Here is a 23,809-nt window from a genome sequence, read left to right as displayed (position 1 = left end):
AAATCGTCATCTGAAATCATCTCTTTCATTTGACTCTAATCTAACTTTGGCTACAATCTCTATGGACGATAATCCGGTACTTGTACCACTTTATTACTTGGAAAGACGACGTTGGGTTGTATTGTATACTTGCTTTGTGGCCCAATTTCATTAAGTCTAAAGGCGTGAAATATAACCGGCCAAGTTTTTGGCGCCATTGCCGGGGATTGCTTCGCTAAAGTTTTATTTTGAGTAAAGTAAAAGATTTGATTTTTCTTGTACCATCACAATCATTTTTAAAAGTGGTGTATGCCATGGTCACATCGTGGAGAATTTTTCAAATTTGATCCCGACATTGAGAGAACGTTTCACCATAGGAGGAGGGCTCAAAGAGCAATTTTTGCTCTACTCCCTCCAAACATGGCGTTACCTCCCCCAATCATTCCGGAAATACCTCATTTGGAAAACCAACAGCCTAGTTTTGAACCAATTCCACCATTCCCAAACTTTCAACAAGGACATCCACATCATGATAATGATAATAATTTGGACACATAATCGGACCATAATGAACAACAAAGAGCACAAACTCCGAACATCATTAATTTGGCAAATTCCAAAAATGGGAGGATCATGGATTATGTTATTCCGGATTTTGAGCAATTGAATTCCGGGATAGTTAGATCACATATGACCGCTCTCCATTTTGAACTAAAACCGATAATGTTTCACATGTTGCAAACGAATGGCCAATTTTCCGGATTACCTTCGGAGGACCCACATTCGCACTTAAAATCTTTTATGGAAATCACTGATGCTTTCTTGATCCCGGGAGTGTCAAATGACGCTTTCAGACTTACTTTATTTCCATTTTCATTGAGGGATCGGGCAAAAGCATGGTTTAATTCTTTAACTCCGAGTTCTGTGCCTTCGTGGAGTAACATGGCAGAAATTTTTTTGCGAAAATATTTCCCACCAACAAGGAACACTAAGTCCAGGAATGAAATCTGTCTTTTTAAACAAATGGACGATGAGGTTGTTCCTAACGCGTGGGAAAGGTTCAAAGAGTTGTTGAGGAAATGCCCACACCATGGCATTCCGTACTATATTCAACTTGAGACGTTTTACAATGGGTTAAATCCCATGGAAAAACAAATGCTTGATGCGACTGCGGGCGGAGCCTTCACATCTATGACCTAAAATGAAGGATATGAAATCCTGGAAAAGATATCAGCCAACAATGGGCACTAGGCCGACCTACATGCCCAATCACAGAAAAAGACTACTGGGATACATGATGTAGATGCATATATTGCATTAACAGCTCAGCTTACCTACATGACCAACATGCTGAAAATTTGAACTTCTGGTCAGGGAGGACAGCAAGCTGCTTATACACCTGTTCCAACAGTCCTATCTGTGCAGTGTGTGTGTTGTGGTGGGGATCATTCATATGAACATTGTACTCATAATTTTGAATCAGTAAATTATGTTCATAACAGAGCTAACCCCTATTCCAACAATTATAATGCCAGTTGGAGACAACACCCGAACTTTTCATGGAACAGTCCAAGTTTGAATCCACCAGTCCATAAATAGCAAGGAACTTCCAATTTCCAACCTCAAACATCATGGAAACAGTTCTAACTCTCAAACTCACCAACAAAGTTTTCAGAATTCACAACCACCTTTTCAGACCAAACCTCCTCCACAGACATAATCATCTTCTTTGGAAGCAATGATTAAAGGACTTTTTGCACATGCACAAGCCCAAAATCAAGCTTTGATTAATCAACAAAGTGCGGCCATCAGGAATTTAGAGACTCAAGTCAGTCAACTTGCGCTTAACCAGAACAATCGAGCCCTTGGTACCTTGCCCAGTAATAYAGAGGTCCCTAGAGACCTAGGTAAGGAACATGTGAAAGTAGTGACCCTTAGGAATGGCAAGGAGTTGAAAGAAAAAGTACAAAAAGATAGTACACCCATTTTGACAGAAGCTGATGCTACAGCATTGGTTCCTGCCAAAGAAAGACTGGTCCGACCCTTCTTTGCAGGCGAGTTGCAGCCTGCAATCCGAACTGAGGACGGGTTTTTGGAGTTAGCTCACCCTCGCGGGATCGCGACCCTTCGTCCTGGCCATTGTAGCACGTGTGTCGCCCAGGGCATAAGGGGCATGATGACTTGACGTCRTCCTCACCTTCCTCCGGCTTATCACCGGCAGTCTGTTCAGGGTTCCAAACTCAATGATGGCAACTAAACACGAGGGTTGTGCTCGTTGCGGGACTTAACCCAACACCTTACGGCACGAGCTGACGACAGCCATGCACCACCTGTGTCCGCGTTACACACGTCTTTTTTTTGGGGGTCTACAGCCATTATGTGGCATAGGGGTTACATCCCGTACGAAAGTTAATAGTATACCACTTCTGCGAATAGCTCGTAATGCTGCGTCTCTTCCGAGACCGGGACCTTTAATCATGACTTCTGCTCGTTGCATACCTTAATCTACTACTGCACGAATAGCATTTCCTGCTGCGGTTTGATCAGCAAATGGCGTCCCTCTTCTTGTACCTCAGAAGCCACAAGTACCGGCAAAGGACCAAGAAACCACTCGCCCCCGTACATCTGTAACAGTCACAATGGBATTATTGAAACTTGCTTGAATATGAATAACTCCCTTTGGTATTTTACGTGTACTCTTACGTGAACCAATACGTCCACGTGAACCCTTTTTCGGTATAGCTTTTGCCATATTTTATCATATCATAAATTTGAGGATGCTTTAAGAAAGTCAAAAGAGACTGAGGTTTTAGAGACCCCTAAGCTTGATGCTAACATTTCATCTGAACCTCCAAAGGGCACCACAAAGACCCAAGGCACTCAAGACCCATCTTGCTCAACACCTCCAAGTAAGAATGTAATAAAACCAGTCCCTTCTTATGTTCCCTACCCCCAAAGGTTGAGGAATCAAAAAGAGGAACTACCCTTTAAGAAATTCTTGGATGTGTTTAAAGAATTGCATATCAACATCCCGCTTGTTGAGGCAATTGAGCAAATGCCTAGTTATGCCAAGTTTCTGAAGGACATCCTAAGCAAGAAGAATAAGTTAACTAAATATGAGACTGTAGCCCTTACCAAATGATGTAGTGCACTTTTGACCAATAGCATACCCCCAAGCTCAAAGATCCAAGGAGTTTTACCATTCCTTGTTCAATGGGAGGGAAGGAGATAGGGAAAGCCCTATGTGACTTAGGACCTAGTATCAACCTTATGCCCTTGTCTGTTTTCAACACCTTAGGCATAGAAGAGGCTAGACCTACCACAGTCACACTCCAATTGGCCAACAAGTCCATAGCATATCCTAAGGGGAAAATTGAAGATGTGTTGGTACAAGTTGACAAGTTCATCTTTCTGGCAGACTTTATCATTCTAGACTTTGAGGCAGATAAGGACATTCCTATTATTTTAGGAAGACCATTTCTAGCCACCGGAAGAACTTTGATAGATGTCCAAAATGGAGAGTTGACTATGAGACTCCAAGACCAAAAGTCACCTTTAATGTTTTCAACTCTCTAAAGTACCCTGATTACTTGGAAGAGTATTCAAGAATATATGAGATAAAGGAAATGTGCTTTGAAGAAGGAAATTCAGAAGAACTTTAAGTTGGAAGAGGAGTGTGATGAGGAAATAGAAGAGTGTGTTGAGGAAATAGAGGAAATAGGAAATGATGTTGTTCCGGTGAATGTTGTAGTATTTGAGCTGCTGGAAAACTGTGAGCAAAAAGACTTTACCGCGTCCATCATATCACCACCTGACTTGGAGCTGAAGCAACTCCTATCCCATCTGAAATATGTTGTTCTAGGAGAAGAAGGCAAATTGCCTGTCATCATCTCATCTACCCTAGAATTGCATCAAGAARAGAAACTTGTGGACATGTTGAAATTGCACAAAAAGGCCTTAGGATGGACCATTGCCGACCTTAAAGGGATTAGTCCCTCCATTTGTCAACATAAGAGATCTTAGAGGATAAGACTTTCACATCCATAGAACCTCAACGAAGGCTGAATCCTGTCATGAAAGAGGTAGTCAAAAAGGAGATTTTGAAATGGTTAGACGCCAGAATTATTTTCCCGATAGCTAGTAATTCTTGGGTTAGCCTAGTCCAATGCGTTCCAAAAAAGGGAGGGTTCACAGTCATCACAAATGACAAAAATGAACTTATCCCCACTAGAGTTGTATCCGGTTGGAGAATATGCATGGACTATAGGAGGCTAAACAAGGCTAATAAAAAAGACCATTTTCCGCTACCTTTCATTGACCAAATGTTGGACAGATTAGCCGACAAAGAGTACTATTGTTTCTTGGATGGTTATTCAGGGTACAATCAAATAGCCATTTCTCTCGAAGACCAAGAAAAAACCACCTTTACTTGTCCTTATGGCACCTTTGCTTTTAGAAGAACGCCATTTGGACTTTGTAATGCTCCTGCCACCTTTCAAAGGTTTATGATGTCCATATTTTCGGATATGCTTGAAAAATCCATTGAAATATTTATGGATGATTTTTCTGTATATGGGTCATCATTTGACAACTGTTTGGAAAATTTGAAAAAAAGTTTGGAAAGGTGTGAGGAGACAGACTTGGTCCTAAATTGGGAGAAATGTCACTTCATGGTCAAGGAAGAAATTGTTCTTGGGCACTTAATTTCAAAAAGAGGGTTGAGGTAAATAAAGCAAAACTCGAAGTTATTGAAAAACTACCCGAACCTACCACTGTTAAGGGAATTAGAAGCTTTTTGGTGCATGCCGGATTTTATAGAAGGTTTATCAAAGATTTTTCAAAAATTTCAAAACCTCTCTGTTTACTCCTACAACATGACCAAAAATTTGATTTTAATGACGAATGCAGAAATGCGTTCAAAACCTTGAAGAAAGCTTTGGTTAACGCACCAGTGGTAGTTGCCCCTGATTGGAACAAACCTTTTGAGATCATGTGTGACGCAAGTGATTGGGCGGTAGGTGCTGTGAGAGAAAAGGTGTTTCATTCAATTTACTACGCAAGTAAGATTTTGAATGAGGCACAAATTAATTACACCACAACAGAGAAGGAATTATTGGCCATAATCTTTTCTTTTGAGAGATTTAGGTCCTACTTGATGGGAACAAAGGTAATTGTGCATACCGATCAAGCAGCCATCAAGTACTTGATCTCAAAGAAAGATGCAAAACCTAGGTTAATAAGATGTGTGCTTTTATTGCAAGAATTTGACTTAGAGATACTTGATAGAAAGGGAGTAGAGAATCAAGTAGCGGACCATTTGTCTAGGTTAGAAGAACCTGAGATAGGAGGAATGGACATTAGTGATACTTTTCCGGATGAAAGAATCCTCATGATTGACCAACCAAAAACACCATGGTTTGCAGATTTAGCTAATTTCTTGGCCTGTAGAATAAAATCCTCTGATTACACAGGCCACATGTTGAAAAAATTCTTTCATGATGCTAAATCTTATCTGTGGGATGACCCATTTTTGTTTAGACTTGGTGCAGATCAGATTTTAAGAAGATGCGTGCCTGAATCTGAAGTGGCAGCAATCCTGCAGCATTGCCATCATGCACCATACAGAGGCCATTTTGGAGGCCAAAGGACTGCAACCAAGGTTCTATAGTCCGGTTTTTATTGGCCAACCATTTTAAATATTTCCACAATTTTGCACAAAGGTGCAACGAATGTCAAAGAAGTGGCTCCATTTCCAAAAGAAATGAAATGCCATTAAATGGGATACTTGAAGTTGAATTATTTGATGTTTGGGGGATAGACTTTATGGGTCCTTTCCCTCCATCAAATAATTGCCAGTACATTCTTATTGGTTAGACTACGTATCCAAATGGGTGGAAGCCATGGCATGTGTGTCAAATGATGCCAAAACTGTGGTTAAGTTCCTCCAAAAACAAATTTTCACACGGTTTGGTATCCCTAGAGCACTAATTAGTGACGAGGGTACCCACTTTGTGAACAATTTGTTAAAAGGAGTTTTTGAAAAATACAATATTAACCATAGAATTGCCACCGCTTATCACCCACAGACTAATGGTTTGGCAGAGCTCTCTAATAGAGAAATTAAAGGCATTTTGGAAAAAGTGGTCAAACCCAATAGGAAGGACTGAGCATTCAAATTAGACGATGCTTTATGGGCATACAGAACCGCTTTCAACACATACATTGACATTTCTCCATATAAGCTAGTCTATGGAAAAGCCTGCCATCTACCTCTAGAATTTGAGCACAAAGCATATTGGGCTATCAAAGAGCTCAATATGTGTTTGGATGAAGCCAGAAAGAAAAGAAAGTTACAACTTTGTGAAATGGAGGAGCAAAGACAAATGTCTTATGAGAATGCCAAGCTTTATAAAGAAAAGACAAAAAAATGGCATGATAACAGAATCCAACACCGATAGTTGAAAGAAGGACAAAAAGTCCTCTTGTTTAACTCTAAGTTGAAACTATTCCCGGGAAAGCTCAAGTCCAGGTGGTCCGGACCCTTTGTCATTCATAAAGTTTTCTCTTATGGAGCGGTTGACCTGATCAACCCGGAGGACAACATGGTGTTTAAAGTGAATGCACAACGAGTTAAGGCATATCATGATGTTGTAGCATTCCCAGAGCATTGCTCTGAGAATTGGGCCACACTTTAAATAAATATGTTTTGTGGACTTTTCAAAGTCCAGTGGTGATTGTACATATATTTCCTTTTTATATCTATGTATTAGAGCAGTTATGTTTTATTAGTTTGTTAGTGTGCAGGTTAATTTTGAAAAGGTTGTGAGAAAAGTTGATGCTTTGCTGATGCTGTAGCATTCCTTTCCAAATTTCACATGTGAAGTTAGGTGAAAATTTTATAAAATCAAGGGAAGTACAGTGACATCAGCAGCCACCTGGAAAATCAGAAAAGAATTTTGTCAGCCTATTCATTTCAGTTTTTGTCTCCCATGCAAACACTACCCACTCCCTCCATGATGATAAGCTTCCTTAACCTCCAAATAACCACTTTATCCACTGGTTCTTCACTTAACCGTCAATTTTCAAAAGAAAAAGGAGGGGACTTAATTGAGAAGAGACATTTCATCTTCCCAAGAACCATCATCACCGTCGCCACTCATCGCCGGCCTCTCCATCAAACATCTCTTCTCCATTAGTCACTTACACTCAAAGAACATCCTCATTTTATCACCCTCTCTAACTACACTACTGTTCTATTGAGACAATCATGGCCCGATCAAAAAGGCCGGTCATCCGAGACCCACCACCATCGCCGGTGCGAAGAAGTAACCGCCGGTGAGCCGCTGCTTCATCTTCGTGACGTACAAGTGAGCCCGAGTGGGTGGACCTCGTCGCTAACAGCCCATCATCGTCCCTCCCCTCTTCGCCATCGTCTCCTAGACCACGATTGGTGACACCGCTCATCGCCGATTCGTCACCTAGGGCTAAGCGAATAACGAGGCGATCGCCGTTTCCGCCACCAGCTGCCGTCCCTTCACCCACATCGTCACCTCCAGCCATCGACGCCCCTCCATTCTCTCCACCTACTGTCGCCGACACCCCTGCTCATACCTCACCCATTTTACCGGCGATTGCAAACCCTAGTTTGGGTATTGATGTAAACCTTAATTTGAGCCCTAATTTGTTGGTAGAAGGACTTACGGCCTCTGAATCCTATGAGGAGGAAGAAGATTTAATGGACATTTCAACACCATCACCCACTGGTTTGAATGAGACAAAAGTCTATCTTTTGACTTGGCCTGATCATTACACCACTCATGAACCTACAGCTATGGCCGATTCTGCTCCTCACACTATTGAGGAAGAACACATTGAGTTTGATCATGGTACATCAGATGTTGAGGAAGAACCTGTTGAAATTAAACACTGTGCACAACCTGTTGGGAAGGAAAACACTGAGTCCCCAACAATAGAAATGGATTTGGAAGTCGATCATAAGGGTATAACATCCATACCCACAAAGAAGAGAAATGGGCTAGGAAGGGTGTTTGCAACCAGGTCTAAGGTTGTGGAAAAACAGCCCCCTAGAAAGAGGGCCAAACGTACACCTGCACCTTCTGTCCAATTAAGGCACACAACCTTTGTGCCACGTAAACCATCTCGAAAAGGATCATCAAGGCAGTCCGAGACAGCCGGTCCATCTGGGGTAAAATCCAAGCCCAAGCCCAAAACCATTACGAGGCCCCAGATACCTTTCGATGGGTTCAGTTCAGAAAAGGCACGAGAAATGTTTGACAATTCAGAAACAAGAAAGTGTTGCCCGACAAGGGATTTGATCAAAGAAGCGTAGAAGAATTTAGTTTTATACAGGAGGTGATCAACAAGCATGGTTGGCAAGCACTATGTGAGGTAAAAATTTCTTTTAACTTGACTTTAATTAAAGAGTTTTATGCGGAGCCGTGTGTTTATAGTACCACCAAACTCAAAGTAAGGGGTGTTAAGGTAAGCTTTACGGCTAAGGCCATAAACAAACTTTTAGGCCTATCACCCTCGAGAAAAACTGAGTATGGTACCCTCTCTCAAAAAGCTTTCCAAGCTAAATTAGAGGAGATTGGTAGAGTTAGGAAAGCCCGAAGCCACATGGGACTCCCACATCAATTACATGCTAAGATCTTTTAGGGCTTCCAACTTGACTCCCGATGCGAATGTGTGGATGAATTTTATTCGACACTCTCTCCACCCGACAACTCATGATAGCTCCATTTCGGTTGAGAGAGTTATTTTACTGTATTGTGTGGTCATGGGAAAATCAGTAGATGTGGGGGAAGTTATTGAAAAGGCCATCCTCTATTGTTCGAGGAGGAATCAAGGGAAATTATTTTTCCCGGACCTACTTAACAAACTGTTATTGCAAGCTGGGGTCCCACAATATACAGATGACTTAGTGATCAAGGAGAGTGAGGAGAAATGGTCAATCGATATGAAGGCAGTATCACGGCTAAGAGAGAGAGGTGACCGAGGAAGGGAGCATACGGGGATGACAAGGATTATGGAAGATTTGTTCGCACAGGGCAGCAATCTAATGAATAGTTTGATGGACCACCGGGCTGAAATGGTAGAGAAGATTGATGGGATGCAAGCTGAGTTGATGGAGCAGTTAAAGGCAGGTGAAAGAAAGGCAAAGAAGAGGTTTCAAAAGTTAAAAGAGGAGCTGGAAGAGGGAACTGGTGGTAAGATCAAGAGGCTGCAAAAGAGGTTGAAGCATTACAAGGTGGAGAATGCAAGATTGAAGGCTGAGATTAGCACGGGCACAATAGTCGCGGCTGTCCGGAGCACACAGCCTACTCCTTCGGAGTAGGGCATGTTCTACCACGTACTTTAGTCTCCATATTTTATTTCTTGGAGTCGGGAATAGTCTTTAATAGTTTTTAGTTTTATTTTTTATGCATGATCACTTAAGTTGAGTTATGTTGCACATGAGATCATAGCCTGAATAATTCTTCGGATTACTTGTCATTCAACCAAATCACTTTGTTCAAAACTAGAACTAGCAAACCATTTTTTGGGAAAACACTTTGATCACACAATTCACAATAGGAAATGATATAGGCCTTCTTTTCTATACTCATATTAAGCCACTTGCACCCTTTCAAACACTATCTACCTCATAAAGCGCCAATGAGGACATTATCAAATTTAAGTTTGGGGGAGGAGTTTATATAAGGACATAAAGTCAATACCAAAGAGCAAAGCTCTAATTTGACTCCTTATCATAAAAGGGTTTGGAAAAACACAATAAAAGTCCCATAGGGGCTATGTGTTTCAAAATAGCACAATAAAAATTCCCTTAGGGGCTATGTGCACTCCAATCAAAAGAGGTCAAAGTGCCCAAAAATTTGAAAAAATTCATATGTGGAGTATATAAAAGGAAAAAGGCAATGAAAGAAAAGAAACGCCAAAGAGAGTAAACCCTTTAAGCCCTATTGATCCTATATATGTGATTGTGTTTGAACTTAACAAAGAAAAGGGAATGCTAGCCTAYGGTTCACATAAAATGACTTGGTTTTGAGTGACTCATCTTGGATTTATGAAAGGCTATGAGCCTCATGTTGGGTATAACTCTTGTTGGGTTGGCACTTAATGCCTTGATCATGCAAATTTTTTGTATAAATTGAGTCTTTTTATTTGTCTTTTGGTTGCTTGGGGACAAGCAACGGTTTAAGTTTGGGGGTGTGATATGTGTTGAGAATTCAATACATAATGCATTCGTTTACGTCTTTTTAGTCAAAATTAGTTTCCTTTCATTCTCACTTTGAGTCATTTTGATTTATTTCTTTATACTTTTATTATGGAGCTAAAATATTGTGGTTAAACTTGTTGGGACGCAAAGATACAAGCTAACGGAGAATTTTTGTTAAAACAACCTGATGCTACAGCATTGAAGCAGCAGCCACCTGATACGTGCACGGTTTTGCGAGGGCTTAACGATTAAGCTGCTGACTTTTGGATGCTGAATGGAAGACAGCTGGAAGGCTTTTTTAATCAGGGATTTTTGAATTAATATGTCATCTTGTACTTAAGATTCCCTTTTATTAACTTTTGGACATTAACTAGTGGTTAATATCTTTATTGTTTAGTGCAAGGCTTTGTGTATAAATAGGGGACTTAACCTTGTGATTCCACACACCTTTAAACATATTTCTAAGATCAAAATCAGCTGGTTAGAGTTGATTTTGAGAGAACCTTTTGAGAAATATGAAGTTCTTGAGTTTTAAGCTTTCAATTCTTGTCTTTTAATTTCTCGTTCTTTATTTTATGTTCTTTTACGTTTATTGTTATTTACTTTCCGTTATTTAATTTTCGCAATTTACATTCTCGCAATTTACATTCCCGTCATTTATTTTCTCGTTATTTACTTTCTCGTCATTTATTTCCTCGTTATTTACTTTACACAATTTACGTTTATGTCTTTAATTTCCGTCATTTATTTTTTACTTTCCGTTATGAGTAGCTAAGCTTTTATAGCTTGGGTGTGAGACGGAAAGGTGAGATTTTCAAACCAAACAAAAGTAGCTAAGTGTTTTTGTAAACGACGTTCCATTGTTTCATTCGAGTTTTTATAAAACCAAACACACTTCTTGACGGGTTGATCACTTTGAAAGTGTTAAAGTGCCATGGACTTAGAGATAAGACATTGATAAGCACGGCAACTTGAATGACATAAGAGGTAGACTTGAGAAAGTTGCCGACAAGGAGACTTGTYATTTATGTTTTTCAAAACTTAACTCCCGACGGGTTGGTCACTCTTCGAAAGTGTCAAAGTGTGATAGATTCAGAGATGAACTATCAAGAACACGCCAACTCGAATGATATGGGAATCGACTCGAGAGAGTGATTTTTAACAAAGAAATTTGTTTATCCATATATTTTAAAAACACCATCGTGTCACTATCCTTGGTCCGGACACCACATAGAGATATGGGTAGAAAGTTATAATATAGTGCAATGGTGAAGTCCGAGTGGAATGCCTTCAAAATAGATGGTGGAACTTAGTTTTGAAACACTGTTTGCTGTAGCATTTCTATAGCATTGGCTGCTGGAATTTGTATTTGGGTCTCACCTTAAGTCTTACACCCTTGTTTCTTTTATATATTATGTATTCTGTTTGGATTCACCTTAAAATCAAACAAAAGTCTTCAAAATCTTTATCTGAAATCATCTATTTCATTTGACTCTAATCTAACTTTGGCTACAATCTCTGTGGACGATAATCCGGTACTTGTACCACTTTATTACTTGGAAAGACGACGTTGGGTCGTATTGTATACTTGCTTTGTGGCCCAATTTCATTAAGTCTAAAGGTGTAAAATATAACCGACCAATAATATTGAGTCTGCTTATAATATTTCTTCGGACCCGAATAATAAAGATATGCTAGGTAGCCCAACTAGTTCTGTCAATAGGAGGCCTCTAGGCAGCTCTGAAAGTCAATGTAGACTTAATCCTAGTAATGATGATAATCTAGGACGAGTTACCAGTTGGCAACCATTGAACGGTTCTGACTCGGCTGCCAACACTTACCAAGAGGCTGCTTGTCAGCCTGAAGAAATAGACAGACGTAGTAATGATTCTTCTCGTGATTTCGTCTTCTCTGAGGGAACTCCTAATCTGCCTTCTAGTATGTTGCAAACTACTAGAAAATCTTCTAGAACATTTGTGTTACCTAAAAAATTTAATGATTTTGTGATTGAAGGGAAGGTAAAATATGGAATAGAAAAGGTGGTTAACTATTCATGTCTTTCCATTGATAATTTTTGTTTTGTTTCGAATCTGAATAAGTCAAGTGAACCTAAAACTTCTCAAGAAGCTTATAAAGATTTGAATTGGGTTAATGCTATGAATGACGAGATGGAGGCCTTACATAGGAATAGGACTTGGGTCATAACCGATTTGCCTCCTGGTAGAAAAGCTATAGGCTGTAAATGGATATATAAGATAAAATATAAGTCCACTGGTGAGATTGAGAGGTTTAAGGCCAGGCTTGTAGCCAAAGGCTACAGTCAAAAAGAAGGTTTAGACTATGAGGAAACATTTTCCCCGGTTGCGAAAATGGTTACTGTACGTTGTATCATAGCTTTAGCTGTTCAGTTTAAATGGAGTCTGTTTCAGTTAGATGTAAATAACGCTTTTTTATATGGTGATTTAATTGAAGAAGTTTATATATCTTTACCTGACGGATATTATAGTCCTAATGATAAACGGGTATGCAAACTTGTTAAGTCATTGTATGGTTTAAAACAGGCTCCGAGACAATGGTATGCGAAGCTCTCTTCTTGTTTACTTGATAATGGGTTCGTTCAAAGCATAAATGATTACTCTTTGTTTACAAAATCTGTTAATGACGTTTTCATAATTTTGCTTGTTTATGTTGATGATATAATGATAACTGGAAATAATAACCAGGAAATAAACAATGTTAAAGAATTTCTTAAAAGCAAATTTCTTATAAAAGATTTGGGAAAGTTAAAATTTTTCCTTGGTATTGAGATTTTAGATTGTATAAATGGGTTGTGTATGACCCAAAGAAAATATTGTCTTGAATTACTTCATGAATTTGGGTATCTTGGCTGTAAACCTTATAACACACCAATGGACATGAATATGATTGTAATAGACTCTAGTAGCTCAAAAGATCCGTATCTGTCTGATCACACTGGTTTTCAAAGGTTAATTGGAAAACTTATTTATCCTTCAGCAACTAGACCTGATATTGCATTTGATGTTCATTGTTTAAGTCAATTTATGCATGCTCCTAGGCAATCTCATTTGAATCTGGCTCTTAGAATTCTTAGATACTTAAAGTTGTCTCCTGGCAGAGGAGTTAGCTTTACCAGGTCTGAAATTTTTTCACTTAATGCTTTCGTCGATGCAGACTGGGGTAAGTGCCTTTCCTCCAGAAGGTCTGTGACTGGTTTTTGCATATTTCTTGGTAATTCTATGCTTTCATGGAAAAACAAGAAACAGAGCACTATTTCTCGGTCATCTGCCGAATCCAAATATAGGGCTATGGCCATAGTTACTTGTGAAATTATTTGGGTTCTCAAAATCTTATTAGACTTGAACATAAAAAATTTGCTTCATGTCAATTTATTTTGTGATAATAAATCTGCAATACAAATTGCAAACAATCCTGCCTTTCATGAGAGAACAAAGTACATAGAAATTGATGTTCATTAAATTCGTGAAAACATTAGTAAAAGGATAATAAAAATTGTTAAGATAATCTCGTCTGAACAACCAGCTAATATTTTCACAAAATCTCTTAGTATAACACATCATAATTTTCTTTGTTCAAAACTCAAAATGATTGATTTATTCAAAAGTCAAGATTGAGGGAGGGTGTTGAAATATGATATCATATTTACAATCTTAACTTTTGTATTGTTTGATTGTTGTTTGTGATATTGTGCAAGAAGTAAAAGTACAAGGAGCAAAAGTGTTCAAATATAGAAAGGTAGAGGACTAGAGGACTACGCCTCACATTTCTTGGATCTACAAGGGTAGCGGAGCATTTTCCTTACAAGTCAAGGGGTGTTATTGAAAATACTTTGACCAACTTTCTGACCTACTGTATAAAGTTGTACCTGGCTATTGAAAAGTCATCATAATTCATTTTGTATTCTTTTTTCTAAAAGGTTTCATCAGATTCTCTCTCATATTAGATTAACTTACGAATTCATATATATCTTAGTTATCTTAGCTAAGATCTTTAGGATATTTGTAGGTTCATCTTCTATAAGTTTTCTTTTATTAATAAAAGCATTTGGTTATAAGATTTGTACAAAATCTGCATTGATAACAAAGGATACTTAATGTGTCACAATGAGAGGATCTCTTATGTATCTAACACATTGCAAAATAAATTGTCCCAACAATATCTGGATTACCGGCTGAGTCAAAGAAGAAAAATCAGTTATCAGTGCCTGATTTCAATCCAACAGCTCATGGGCAAACAATCATCAACATGAGAATTTATCTTAAGGGAATTTATATTCTCACATAACCAACTTTACATAGCGTTGTCTTGAGAGAAATCTAGCAACTTTTCCTTTGCATGTATTTGAATTTTACATTCTGCTGCATTGCATGGACACACAACTATATATATATATATATATATATATATATAAAGAGAGAGAAACAATTTCAAATAAGAATAGTAACCAAATAAGAGAACACGAAAATGGTTGAATCATATCCTGTATAATCAAATGTGATTCGCAACCTTAATCGCGACCTAGGTTGCAGACCCAGTCACCCACACACTCTTGTGTTGACCATGTTCCACAAATGTATGTGATTTCGATGGAAAATGACATGTGATTTGACCATTCTCGTGTTTTCTTATGTTAACCATGTTCTCATTTGATCATTTCTCCCTTTCTCTCTACATGTATACCATCAACAAACAAGTTCACAGCTTCACATGCTTTTTGACTACTATACACTTGTTTTGTGGAAAATACATGTACAAATACAACTAGTTTGTTCCCTCATCAAATCAACACCTAATGAACTCACATCACCCATATCACATTTTTCATTTAGAATTATGTATGGTAATCAGGTTAATTACCAAACATTTTTAGCCAATTAGACGAATACAATCATCTCCAGTAACTGTGTCAACCAATGTGCATAACTTATGCACTGTGGCATGATCCAGCACCATTCCTGTCAATTTTGAGGAAAAAAAGTATCTGTCCAATTGGCAAATAGTATGTCTTTTTGGTGATTAACCCTATTGTGATCTATACCAAACTATACATACATGTTACCCAAATAGCATCGTCATCAATTACTTGAAGATCTTCTGCTGAGTGAAGGTGATGAGTTGATGATTTCTTGACCCAACTCGTTGATTTTATTAAGTAACAGCATCTGCTCTGTTTCAAGTTGGATTATGCATTCTTCTTCCACCTCATGCAGGCTTTCCAGCTCACTCAGAGTCGATGACACTTCTTCAAGATTTTCGTCTTCAATCAAAGACCGGATTTTTATCATCATTTCCTTCATCTGTCAATATGGTTTATAAACCCATAATTCAGAATCTAATCCCAAAAACTAATAGAAAACAGCAAGAAAAAAGAAGATTGTTCTTAGCAAGTGATCCAAGAATCATAGCAATAAAAATGCAAGTTCCAACCTGGATTGAAATTTTGTGTCCTCTACTTGAGGTTGACTCAGAAGCAGAAGTTTTCTTTTGTAGTTCTGGAACCTTTCTAGTAACTTGAACATGAATCTCTCCCCTTTTAACTCCTTGAAGGGGTATCCACTTATCAGACATCTCGTTTGGAGGCAATCGCTGATATTCCACTATGCAATCGCCAATACTTGACGTTGGCAAAAGGGCATTGTGGTCTTTTACATGGAGAGCTAAGAGACTGCCATCATCAGGGAATTCAAAAGTTTGATGCCACTGGGGATTCAGAGTTTTATACATTACCTGTTCAATAAGAGCAACCGAATGCAAGACTAAGGATGTAAATAGCATTTCCTCCCATAGCAAAATGAATGCAATATTTTCCTTCTATTTAATCATACGAAATTCTGATGGGTATTTTAGATACTCGGTTGATGGTCAAACACGTCTATCAAACTATGTTCCAATGGGTATTTTCTACTAATTTACAGCCATTTAATAACTAATGAAATTTGGACATACCCTCATGGCTCGAGTTTATTGATGGTTATAATAAAATATAACTGCGCAAATCCAAGTGTTCCTCACCTTGGTTCTTCTCTTCAAGTTTCCATAATGTACCCTGACATAGGGATCACTAGTTCCCCGAATATCTGCAGCAACAAGATCTCTTCCTTCAATAAGAACAAGCTCAATCAAACCTCCATGTGAACCCTACACCAAAAAAGAGATGAAGACTAATCAATTTCTAAAAACAGAATCCACATTTGACTATCAAAAGCATTACTTTTTAAGTTCAACAACTACTTTGGCTCGGGAAAATAAGGGTTACCACATTAAACTATATGCATGGGATTTATTGGGTCCGTTTGGTTTGACATTAAACTATATAAAACATATAAGAGTAAACACATTTTGTCGAATAAGAAAATGACAACACTTGTGTGTGAATTTTGAAGGTGGATTCTTATTTTGGAATGGAATTTTTAACAACTTTAAATAGTTTAAGGGTAGTACATACCTTGGATCCTTCAAAATCATCTATCGTTACTGCTTCGATTTGAAGCCGCACTTCACCCTTATTTACTTTCTCAAGCGGAATCCATACATCCCTCACTACCCCATCCATTAGCCCTTCCAAATTTACCCTTGCACCACCAATATTCTCATCTCCAAAGATGTCATCGTTATAGCATTTTATCTTTAGATATTCACCATCGCTGATCTCTTCAAACTCAAACTTCTGACTCCAACTAGGATGTGAAGCATTTGTAGCACCTCTGGTTCTTTGGATGGTCTGTTTCAGGATTTCAGAAAATATTAGTTTGTATTCAGCAAATATCAATATTCATTTCATAATTTGGTAGAAATGTGCATCTACCTTTCCATATTGTAGTTTAACATACGACTTTACGCTTTTGTCCTTCTCTAAAAGTTCTTTGGCTTCAACAACAGTCACGTAAATCTTCCTTCCGGTTCGTGGTTGAAAAATAGAGGACCCATATAGTGATCCTCGTGAGCTAAGTCGAGAACCACTCAAGCTATGCAAACCATCAGAAAATTGCCACTCCTTCAACGTAAGTTTCACTTTCAACTGCAAACCCATAGATAACAGAAATCAATCAAAATATTATGGTAATTCTACCGAAATTGTCTCGGTAAAAAAGAAAGAGATTTTGTCTTCTGATCTCGAAATGTTTCTTCAAATCAACCATTTTTGCTATATAATCAAACGAGTATCTCAAAAAAGGCCATTCATCAAATGTCACATTATTTCTGATGGTAAAGCATAATATCCATTCAGATGTAATCTATGAATGCCATTAGCATTCAAAACAAATGAAGATTTCTTTAAGCTCTACATTTAAGCGTAAAAAAGAAGTTTACTATGATGATTTAATTAAATAAAGTAGGTCTATATATATATATATATATATATATATATATATATATATTTTTTATGGCAAAAGATCATACATTTGCCGAGTTAATACCCTCGAATGGAACCACCATTTCAACTTCTTTTCCACAAAACTCAGCATGCTGCGCTATCACGCTTGATTCTGCTCCAATTGCCCAAAAGATGGTCGAGTCATCTGTGCAATATCTTAACTGCACCCATTAGAAAATTTTACTTTCAAAAGACCATCCTACTCATAGTTGACCTGTATTTGCTAAATTCAAAGAGTGCTGACAGATTTACATCAAAAAAAAAAATTTGGTTGTACTTTTAGTCACAGAAACTCGAGTACAACCAGAATTTCTTTTTGATGTGAATCTGTCATGAAAGTCATGTTTCTTCTTGACTCTCAAAGTAGTTTAGGCTATGTTGCAAAGCTGATAAATTTGCTATTAGCCGAGTCATGTTTGGCAAAGACTAGCTGATAAGCCAGATGACTTAAAAATGTAGAACATAAGAGGCATAACTAGAAAAAAGAGAAAAAAAGCCCCTCGAGCTTATGGAAACACTAGTTTATGTCTCACCAAATGTGGCTTTTTATATAAGCTCAAAAGTCAAAGCATACCTTAACTTCACAGCTAGCAAGGTAGTCATAATTCACACTGTCTGGACAACATTCATAAAGATTGAACTTAAGAATTCCAGCATCATCATGAAGAATCATATTGAATGTTGAATCCCATGTTGGGTTGGGTCCAGCAAGCTCAAGTGTTTTCCTCGTCAAATCTTCGAGTTCGACTTCAACAAATGTATGAAAATCTTTACCAATTTCATGATTCTCTAGTACAGAAGCATCAATTGTAGAGCTTTGTTGCCTGTTTGTACGGCTTCCTTTAAAACTACTCCGAGAAAGTTTTCCGGCTGACACAACCGTGACATGGAGTACACCTCCGACCGCCTTTTTCCGTAGGTCCACTGGCGGCAAAGAAAGACAACGGCGTCGAGGTTCAACCATTGTTTTATTCAATGTATCGCTGCAAAGTTTAACCTGGATATGAAAACACAATTAAAGCACTATGCCATCAGATAAACACAAGAAAAGAAAGTGTAATTAAATCTAAAAATTAAAACCTCGAGCTTACCAGCCACGATGAAACACCAGGGAGTTCTGTTGCAGGTAAAGATTGGCTGCCACCACTTCCGAATGCGACACCTATCCTGACCTCAGGAGTTGACACAAACGAGTATAAAAATGCTTTCCCATCTAAAATTGGTGATAGAATAAGCTGCAGAATTTAGCAACACAATCAATAGTAAGCATCATAACTCAATCATCAACATAAGAAAGTGAAGTAGAAAATAACAATCTATCAAGCCCCACCTCCCCCTATGTATTATACGATAAATGTTTAGAACCCGTGAAAACCAATTTCAACTGTTTAATGAGTTCTATCTAAAGCTAGGACTCAAGGTACTGTTTCACAATGTGACACTTATGGACATGTATCATTTCACATCTATTGTTTCAAAATGTGAAACCACATTGTATGTTACACATGTATTGTTTCACAATGTGAAAATATACATGTTTCTATGTATACACGGAGGTTCAAACGAGAACACTTTCATTTTAGAAAAATGCTAGAACACCCTTATCAGACAGGATCAAGGTTTTAAAAGGCGGAATCGGGACTCAAGGCGTTTTCTCTCAACGAGGCAAGGCGTAAGCCTCGAGGCGGTCCAAGGCGTAAGCCCCAAGGCGGAAATATATATACACCAAAATATGTATATACACTACACAAATATATACATATTTATATAATATATATAATACTAAATTACTAAGGGTGTTGGTTCAGCGGTTCTTGACAAAGGAAAAAGTGAACCGTGAGATAAGTTGAGAGTGTGGAAAAATTGGTTGCTTGGAGAAAAAGGAAGGCTCAAACCACACTTTGATTGAGGGGAGAAACTTCTAGTTTTTTGGGTTTTAAGATATTAAAAGTACACATTGGGGCCATTGGGCTTTAACTTTCAGTTATTTTAAATTTAAAAGAAAGAAGTATTTCTACTGCCATAAAGCTTATAAAAAGAAGCCAAAAAAACCATTACTAAAGCAGATCATTTGAGGCGTACGCCTCACTGAACCAAGAAGTATGCCTCGTTCAAGGTCCAAGAGGCGCCGCCTCGAGTGCGGTTTTGGGCCACCTCGCCTCGCCTCCCCTCGCCTCAAGGTGTACGCCTCGAACGATTTTTAAGACCATGAACGAGATAATACACATAGGTGTCAAGCGACTTGGCCCGTGATCTACGCCGCACCAAAGGTAGCTTGTGTCTCTAATTTAGTATCACACGAGATAGACTATAAGAAAATAGTGTTCTCACATTGTTGTAAAATGAATGTGTTCTTGTTTGAACCTTTCTCGTATGTGTGTGTGTGTGTATATATATAAATATATACAAGCACATGTATGGATGTATGCATATGTATGTTTATGTATATAGGGTATATAATCACACAATTAGAGATAACGTGTAAGAGGTAAATCAGTTTTACATACATCACCCTTGATGTGGAGGTTGTTTATGACGATTCGAGCCGTTCCCATGGGTTTTGCCAACTTCGCAAGCAACATGATACTTATGTCGGTAGTGTCCCAATCAAAGCCCATGCGTATGAATCTCTGTAAAGGTAGATAGTATATGTTTTGAGCAAGGATTTCTCAAAAGAAAAAGATAAACAATTTAAAAACATAAATCAATAGTATAAGCCCAAGGAATTTACATAGCTAGAACAGATTCAAAATTAAGATTAAAAAAGGTCAATTCATTAAGAGATCACACCTGATCACCTGCGCTAGACCATTGAGCCCCATGCATTCCCAATATAGGAGGGCGTGAACCCAATGAAAACTCTTGCAGCTCAATCCTTTCCTACAAGAACAATGCTATTCAACATGCATCTATAAACACTTTCCCAAAAAAGCATACAAGAGGATGAACAACTTACAATTAGCTTTGGCTTCCGATGCTTTAGGCGTTTCTGCATGAGAACAATCAATTGCCGTTGGTCAATTATTTCATACTCATCGATCACACCACAAATCGATAATAACTACGTATTCACGTGTATTAAAACATACCAATAGTTCCAGCACTCCTGCCTAAAATTTGGTTTCAAAATGTGTTTCAAGGCATGCAATTTGGATGTGAGAGTCACCCAAAGTGCATGTCTTAAAACACAATTCAAGTCTTAGTAAGGAAAGAAACTACTGAGGCTGAGCATCACCAAAAGTGCATGTCTTTAAACACGATTTAGCACATTTTATAGCTATAAGAAAGTGGTAGTCACCTCGACAATGGATGAGAATTTTAAAGAAAGCTTCGGACTAATGAAATTGGGCCAAACTTCAATTAAGAGCTTGTTGAGCCACTCACAGTGCTCCAATGGTGTTGTAGGCTGGTGAAGTAAAATAAAAAATTAGAATGCCTCAATGGTTCATTGAGCTCAAATTACGTCGACGAAACCAGACAGAAAATGAGAGCATACAGATGTTTGTAAAATGAGTTGCTTCCACTTTTTGTTCAAGTCTTGCACAAGGATTCGCCGCCGATAGCTTCCATACTGCAGATTAAAACAACCATCTCTTAGAACTTCTATTTCATGCATAATATCAATCATTTATCAGGACTCTTGGCATAGTATGTAAAAATCAAATGTTTATATTTATGGAATTGAAAATTGCCTGTTTTAACTGTAAAAAAGTACCAAATTACAGTTTGCAGATAAACATAAACATTTAGACAATATGCATTAATAAATTGAAGCATGTTCTGTAATTTTTACTGTCACTTTCCTTGCTTTTATCATACCACCCTGCTCCCCCAGAATAAGAAAATGAAAAAGGAAAAGCATTCATCCCCTTGATAAAATAAGAAAAAGGACAAAGAAAGAAGGGTGCTATTAGAAGATATGCATCTAACAGTTCAAGCATGTGAAGATGCACATGGGAATTTAACAATACAACAAAGATCTACACAAGTAGTCAATGGACTAAAGATTCCTGTAGTAACTTGATCATTGCATGTTTTGGGGATTTTTAAGTCATTATTAGGCAAATGTATAGGAAAAGCAAACAAACCATTGCGTAAAGGCTTGCTTGTGAGGCAATGAGAACAGTTTTTCATTTAATTAGTTTTGATCCTCGTAATTTATTGAAGAACCTAAGAACCCATAACCATGGGAGGCAATATCAATCCTGCAATTTGTGATTCAATAAGTTGTAATTTCAAGATGATCAATGCATACAACTTAACAGCAAATTCAAGTGTATATCATTTGTTTTCAATTGCCTAATCTTTGGCATTAACAACTTTACAAAAACGCAGAAATCCAATTCCAGTGTTAGTCTTTGCCAAATCAATCTACTAAAAGTTCCATTATCTTTATGAAGCAAACTACAAACAGATAATCATTTTCTTTGAGTTTTGAAAAGTGGAAGAAACTCTAACATGGGAACTCACACTTGATCAGGTATATATGCAAGTAATTTGTAGGAGCTGTGTTCTTTTCACATCCATTAAGAGAAAGAAAATTATCAGGAAATGAGAAAATAAAAACTAATATTTCATCCAAAAGTCGATTATAACCCATGATTACCCTCAATAATCAAACTTTTCCAGATAAATGATACCATATCAAAAATTAAAGAAAAATAGTGAATCGAACAACAAACCTGAATGGTTGCCCAGACGGCAACTGCAAGAGGAACCCAATTGGAAAGGTTGAAAACCCATTTCTCAATACTCCATAAAACCAATAACAGAGGAATCACTAATGGAAAAAGTGGTTTTTCCACCGTCAATTGATTTAAGAACTCTGTTATCTCACTCATATCAAAACTAGCTTTCTTAATCTTTCTTCTATACATTTCAATATATGTATGTGTATATATATATATATATATATAGAGAGAGAGAGAGAGAGAGAGAGAGAGAGAGAACAAATTTCAAAACAATGAAGTCCAAATTTCAAGATTTCTACATATACCCAAGTTCAGATTTAGAGAGAAAAAGAGAGGCTTTTTGAGGATTAAAGATTCAAATAAGAAAACCCCATAACTTATTTCATTCAATTATGAAATAATGAGTTGATAAAGAATCGATTACTACAGGAATTTGTAGAGACAAGAAATAGGTTTGACTTTTTGGGGAAAGAATGATGCTCAGTGGAGGCATAAACATCAAAAATGAAAACAGTCACCAACTGATGTTCTTACAAAAAGAATTAAATGTGAAATCCATGAGATATTTTTGTAATATTAGCATAAAAGATTTGAGCTGTAGAAGCAAATTGGGGAGACTTGAGCCATAGATGACAGTGGAAGGAGAGTTCCTTGATTGATGGCTTCATAGATGGTGGTCTGGGAACATTTTAATGGTAAAAGTTGTCATGTGATTGTGCTGATCTCTTGGGTAAATCAAATTAAATTGCATATACTGTTATTTTTAGTAAGTTCTTTATCACATCATCATCTTGTTACTATGACACTATAATTTAGCTTTATCTAATCATCAAAATCTAAAATTTCTGTTTTGGGATTAGAATTTCAAACACTTTTCTTCCGGTAAATATATCAAAACCAAACAAGACTATTATAACTTATTTTTTATGTACATATATAGAATAAATAGGTGTGGCCTACGTAGGCCATTGTCTTGTTGACATATGTGTACATGTCTATATAGAAAATAGAGTAAATTACGTTTTTTTTATATGATTTGTTAAAAAATTTAGTTTCCGTGTTTGTGGTCTAAAAACTGCGGTTTTCGTCTCTCTTGTTTGTAATTTATTTATATTTCCGTCCATGAATTAATTCTTACATTTTTAAGTATAAGAGACCAATATAGTAAGGAATTATAAATCACAAGTACTCGAACAACAATAAGTTATAAGTCATAACAATGATTTACATAATATAGGGATGAAAATCACAATAACTAAACTATAAAGGTAAAAATTGCAACTTTTAACGGGTCATATGGATGAAAAAGGTAATTTACTATAGAAAATATATAATCTATATATATTTATATCTATACTATATTATAAATCATTTGGCTAAAACTCTTAAAAACTCTTAAACTCTTAAACCCGTTCATCCCTAAACAATTTCATCCCTATTCGATTTCAAACCATAACTGAATTCGTGTAACTAACTGCAGATAAA

At 37.4% G+C, this 23,809-nt stretch overlaps 1 protein-coding gene and 1 non-coding gene across 2 annotated transcripts; both read right to left on the bottom strand.

Annotated features, from left to right (window-relative positions):
• Positions 1-969: 969 nt before the first annotated feature.
• On the bottom strand, positions 970-1,076 carry LOC112526253. The gene has a single exon (XR_003070576.1). It is a non-coding gene; the product is annotated as a small nucleolar RNA R71 (small nucleolar RNA).
• A 13,876-nt stretch (positions 1,077-14,952) lies between these two features.
• LOC112525964 (extended synaptotagmin-1) lies at positions 14,953-22,984 on the bottom strand. Its single transcript, XM_025136300.1, has 14 exons — positions 22,316-22,984; positions 21,130-21,204; positions 20,932-21,039; positions 20,590-20,622; positions 20,424-20,513; positions 20,141-20,263; positions 18,725-18,868; positions 18,208-18,630; positions 17,660-17,794; positions 17,064-17,276; positions 16,704-16,979; positions 16,271-16,396; positions 15,686-15,985; positions 14,953-15,555 (listed from the first exon to the last, which is right to left on the bottom strand). The coding sequence occupies exons 1-14, from the start codon at positions 22,508-22,510 to the stop codon at positions 15,334-15,336; spliced, it is 2,463 nt and encodes an 820-aa protein (XP_024992068.1). The 5' UTR covers positions 22,511-22,984; the 3' UTR covers positions 14,953-15,333.
• Positions 22,985-23,809: the final 825 nt, after the last annotated feature.

Source organism: Cynara cardunculus (genome assembly GCF_001531365.2).
Source record: "Cynara cardunculus var. scolymus isolate 2C chromosome LG 13, CcrdV1, whole genome shotgun sequence".
In the NCBI taxonomy this organism is placed as follows: Eukaryota; Viridiplantae; Streptophyta; class Magnoliopsida; order Asterales; family Asteraceae; genus Cynara; species Cynara cardunculus.
The sequence above is the reverse complement of the archived record's forward strand: the minus strand, read 5'-3'. Positions and strand labels throughout refer to the sequence as shown.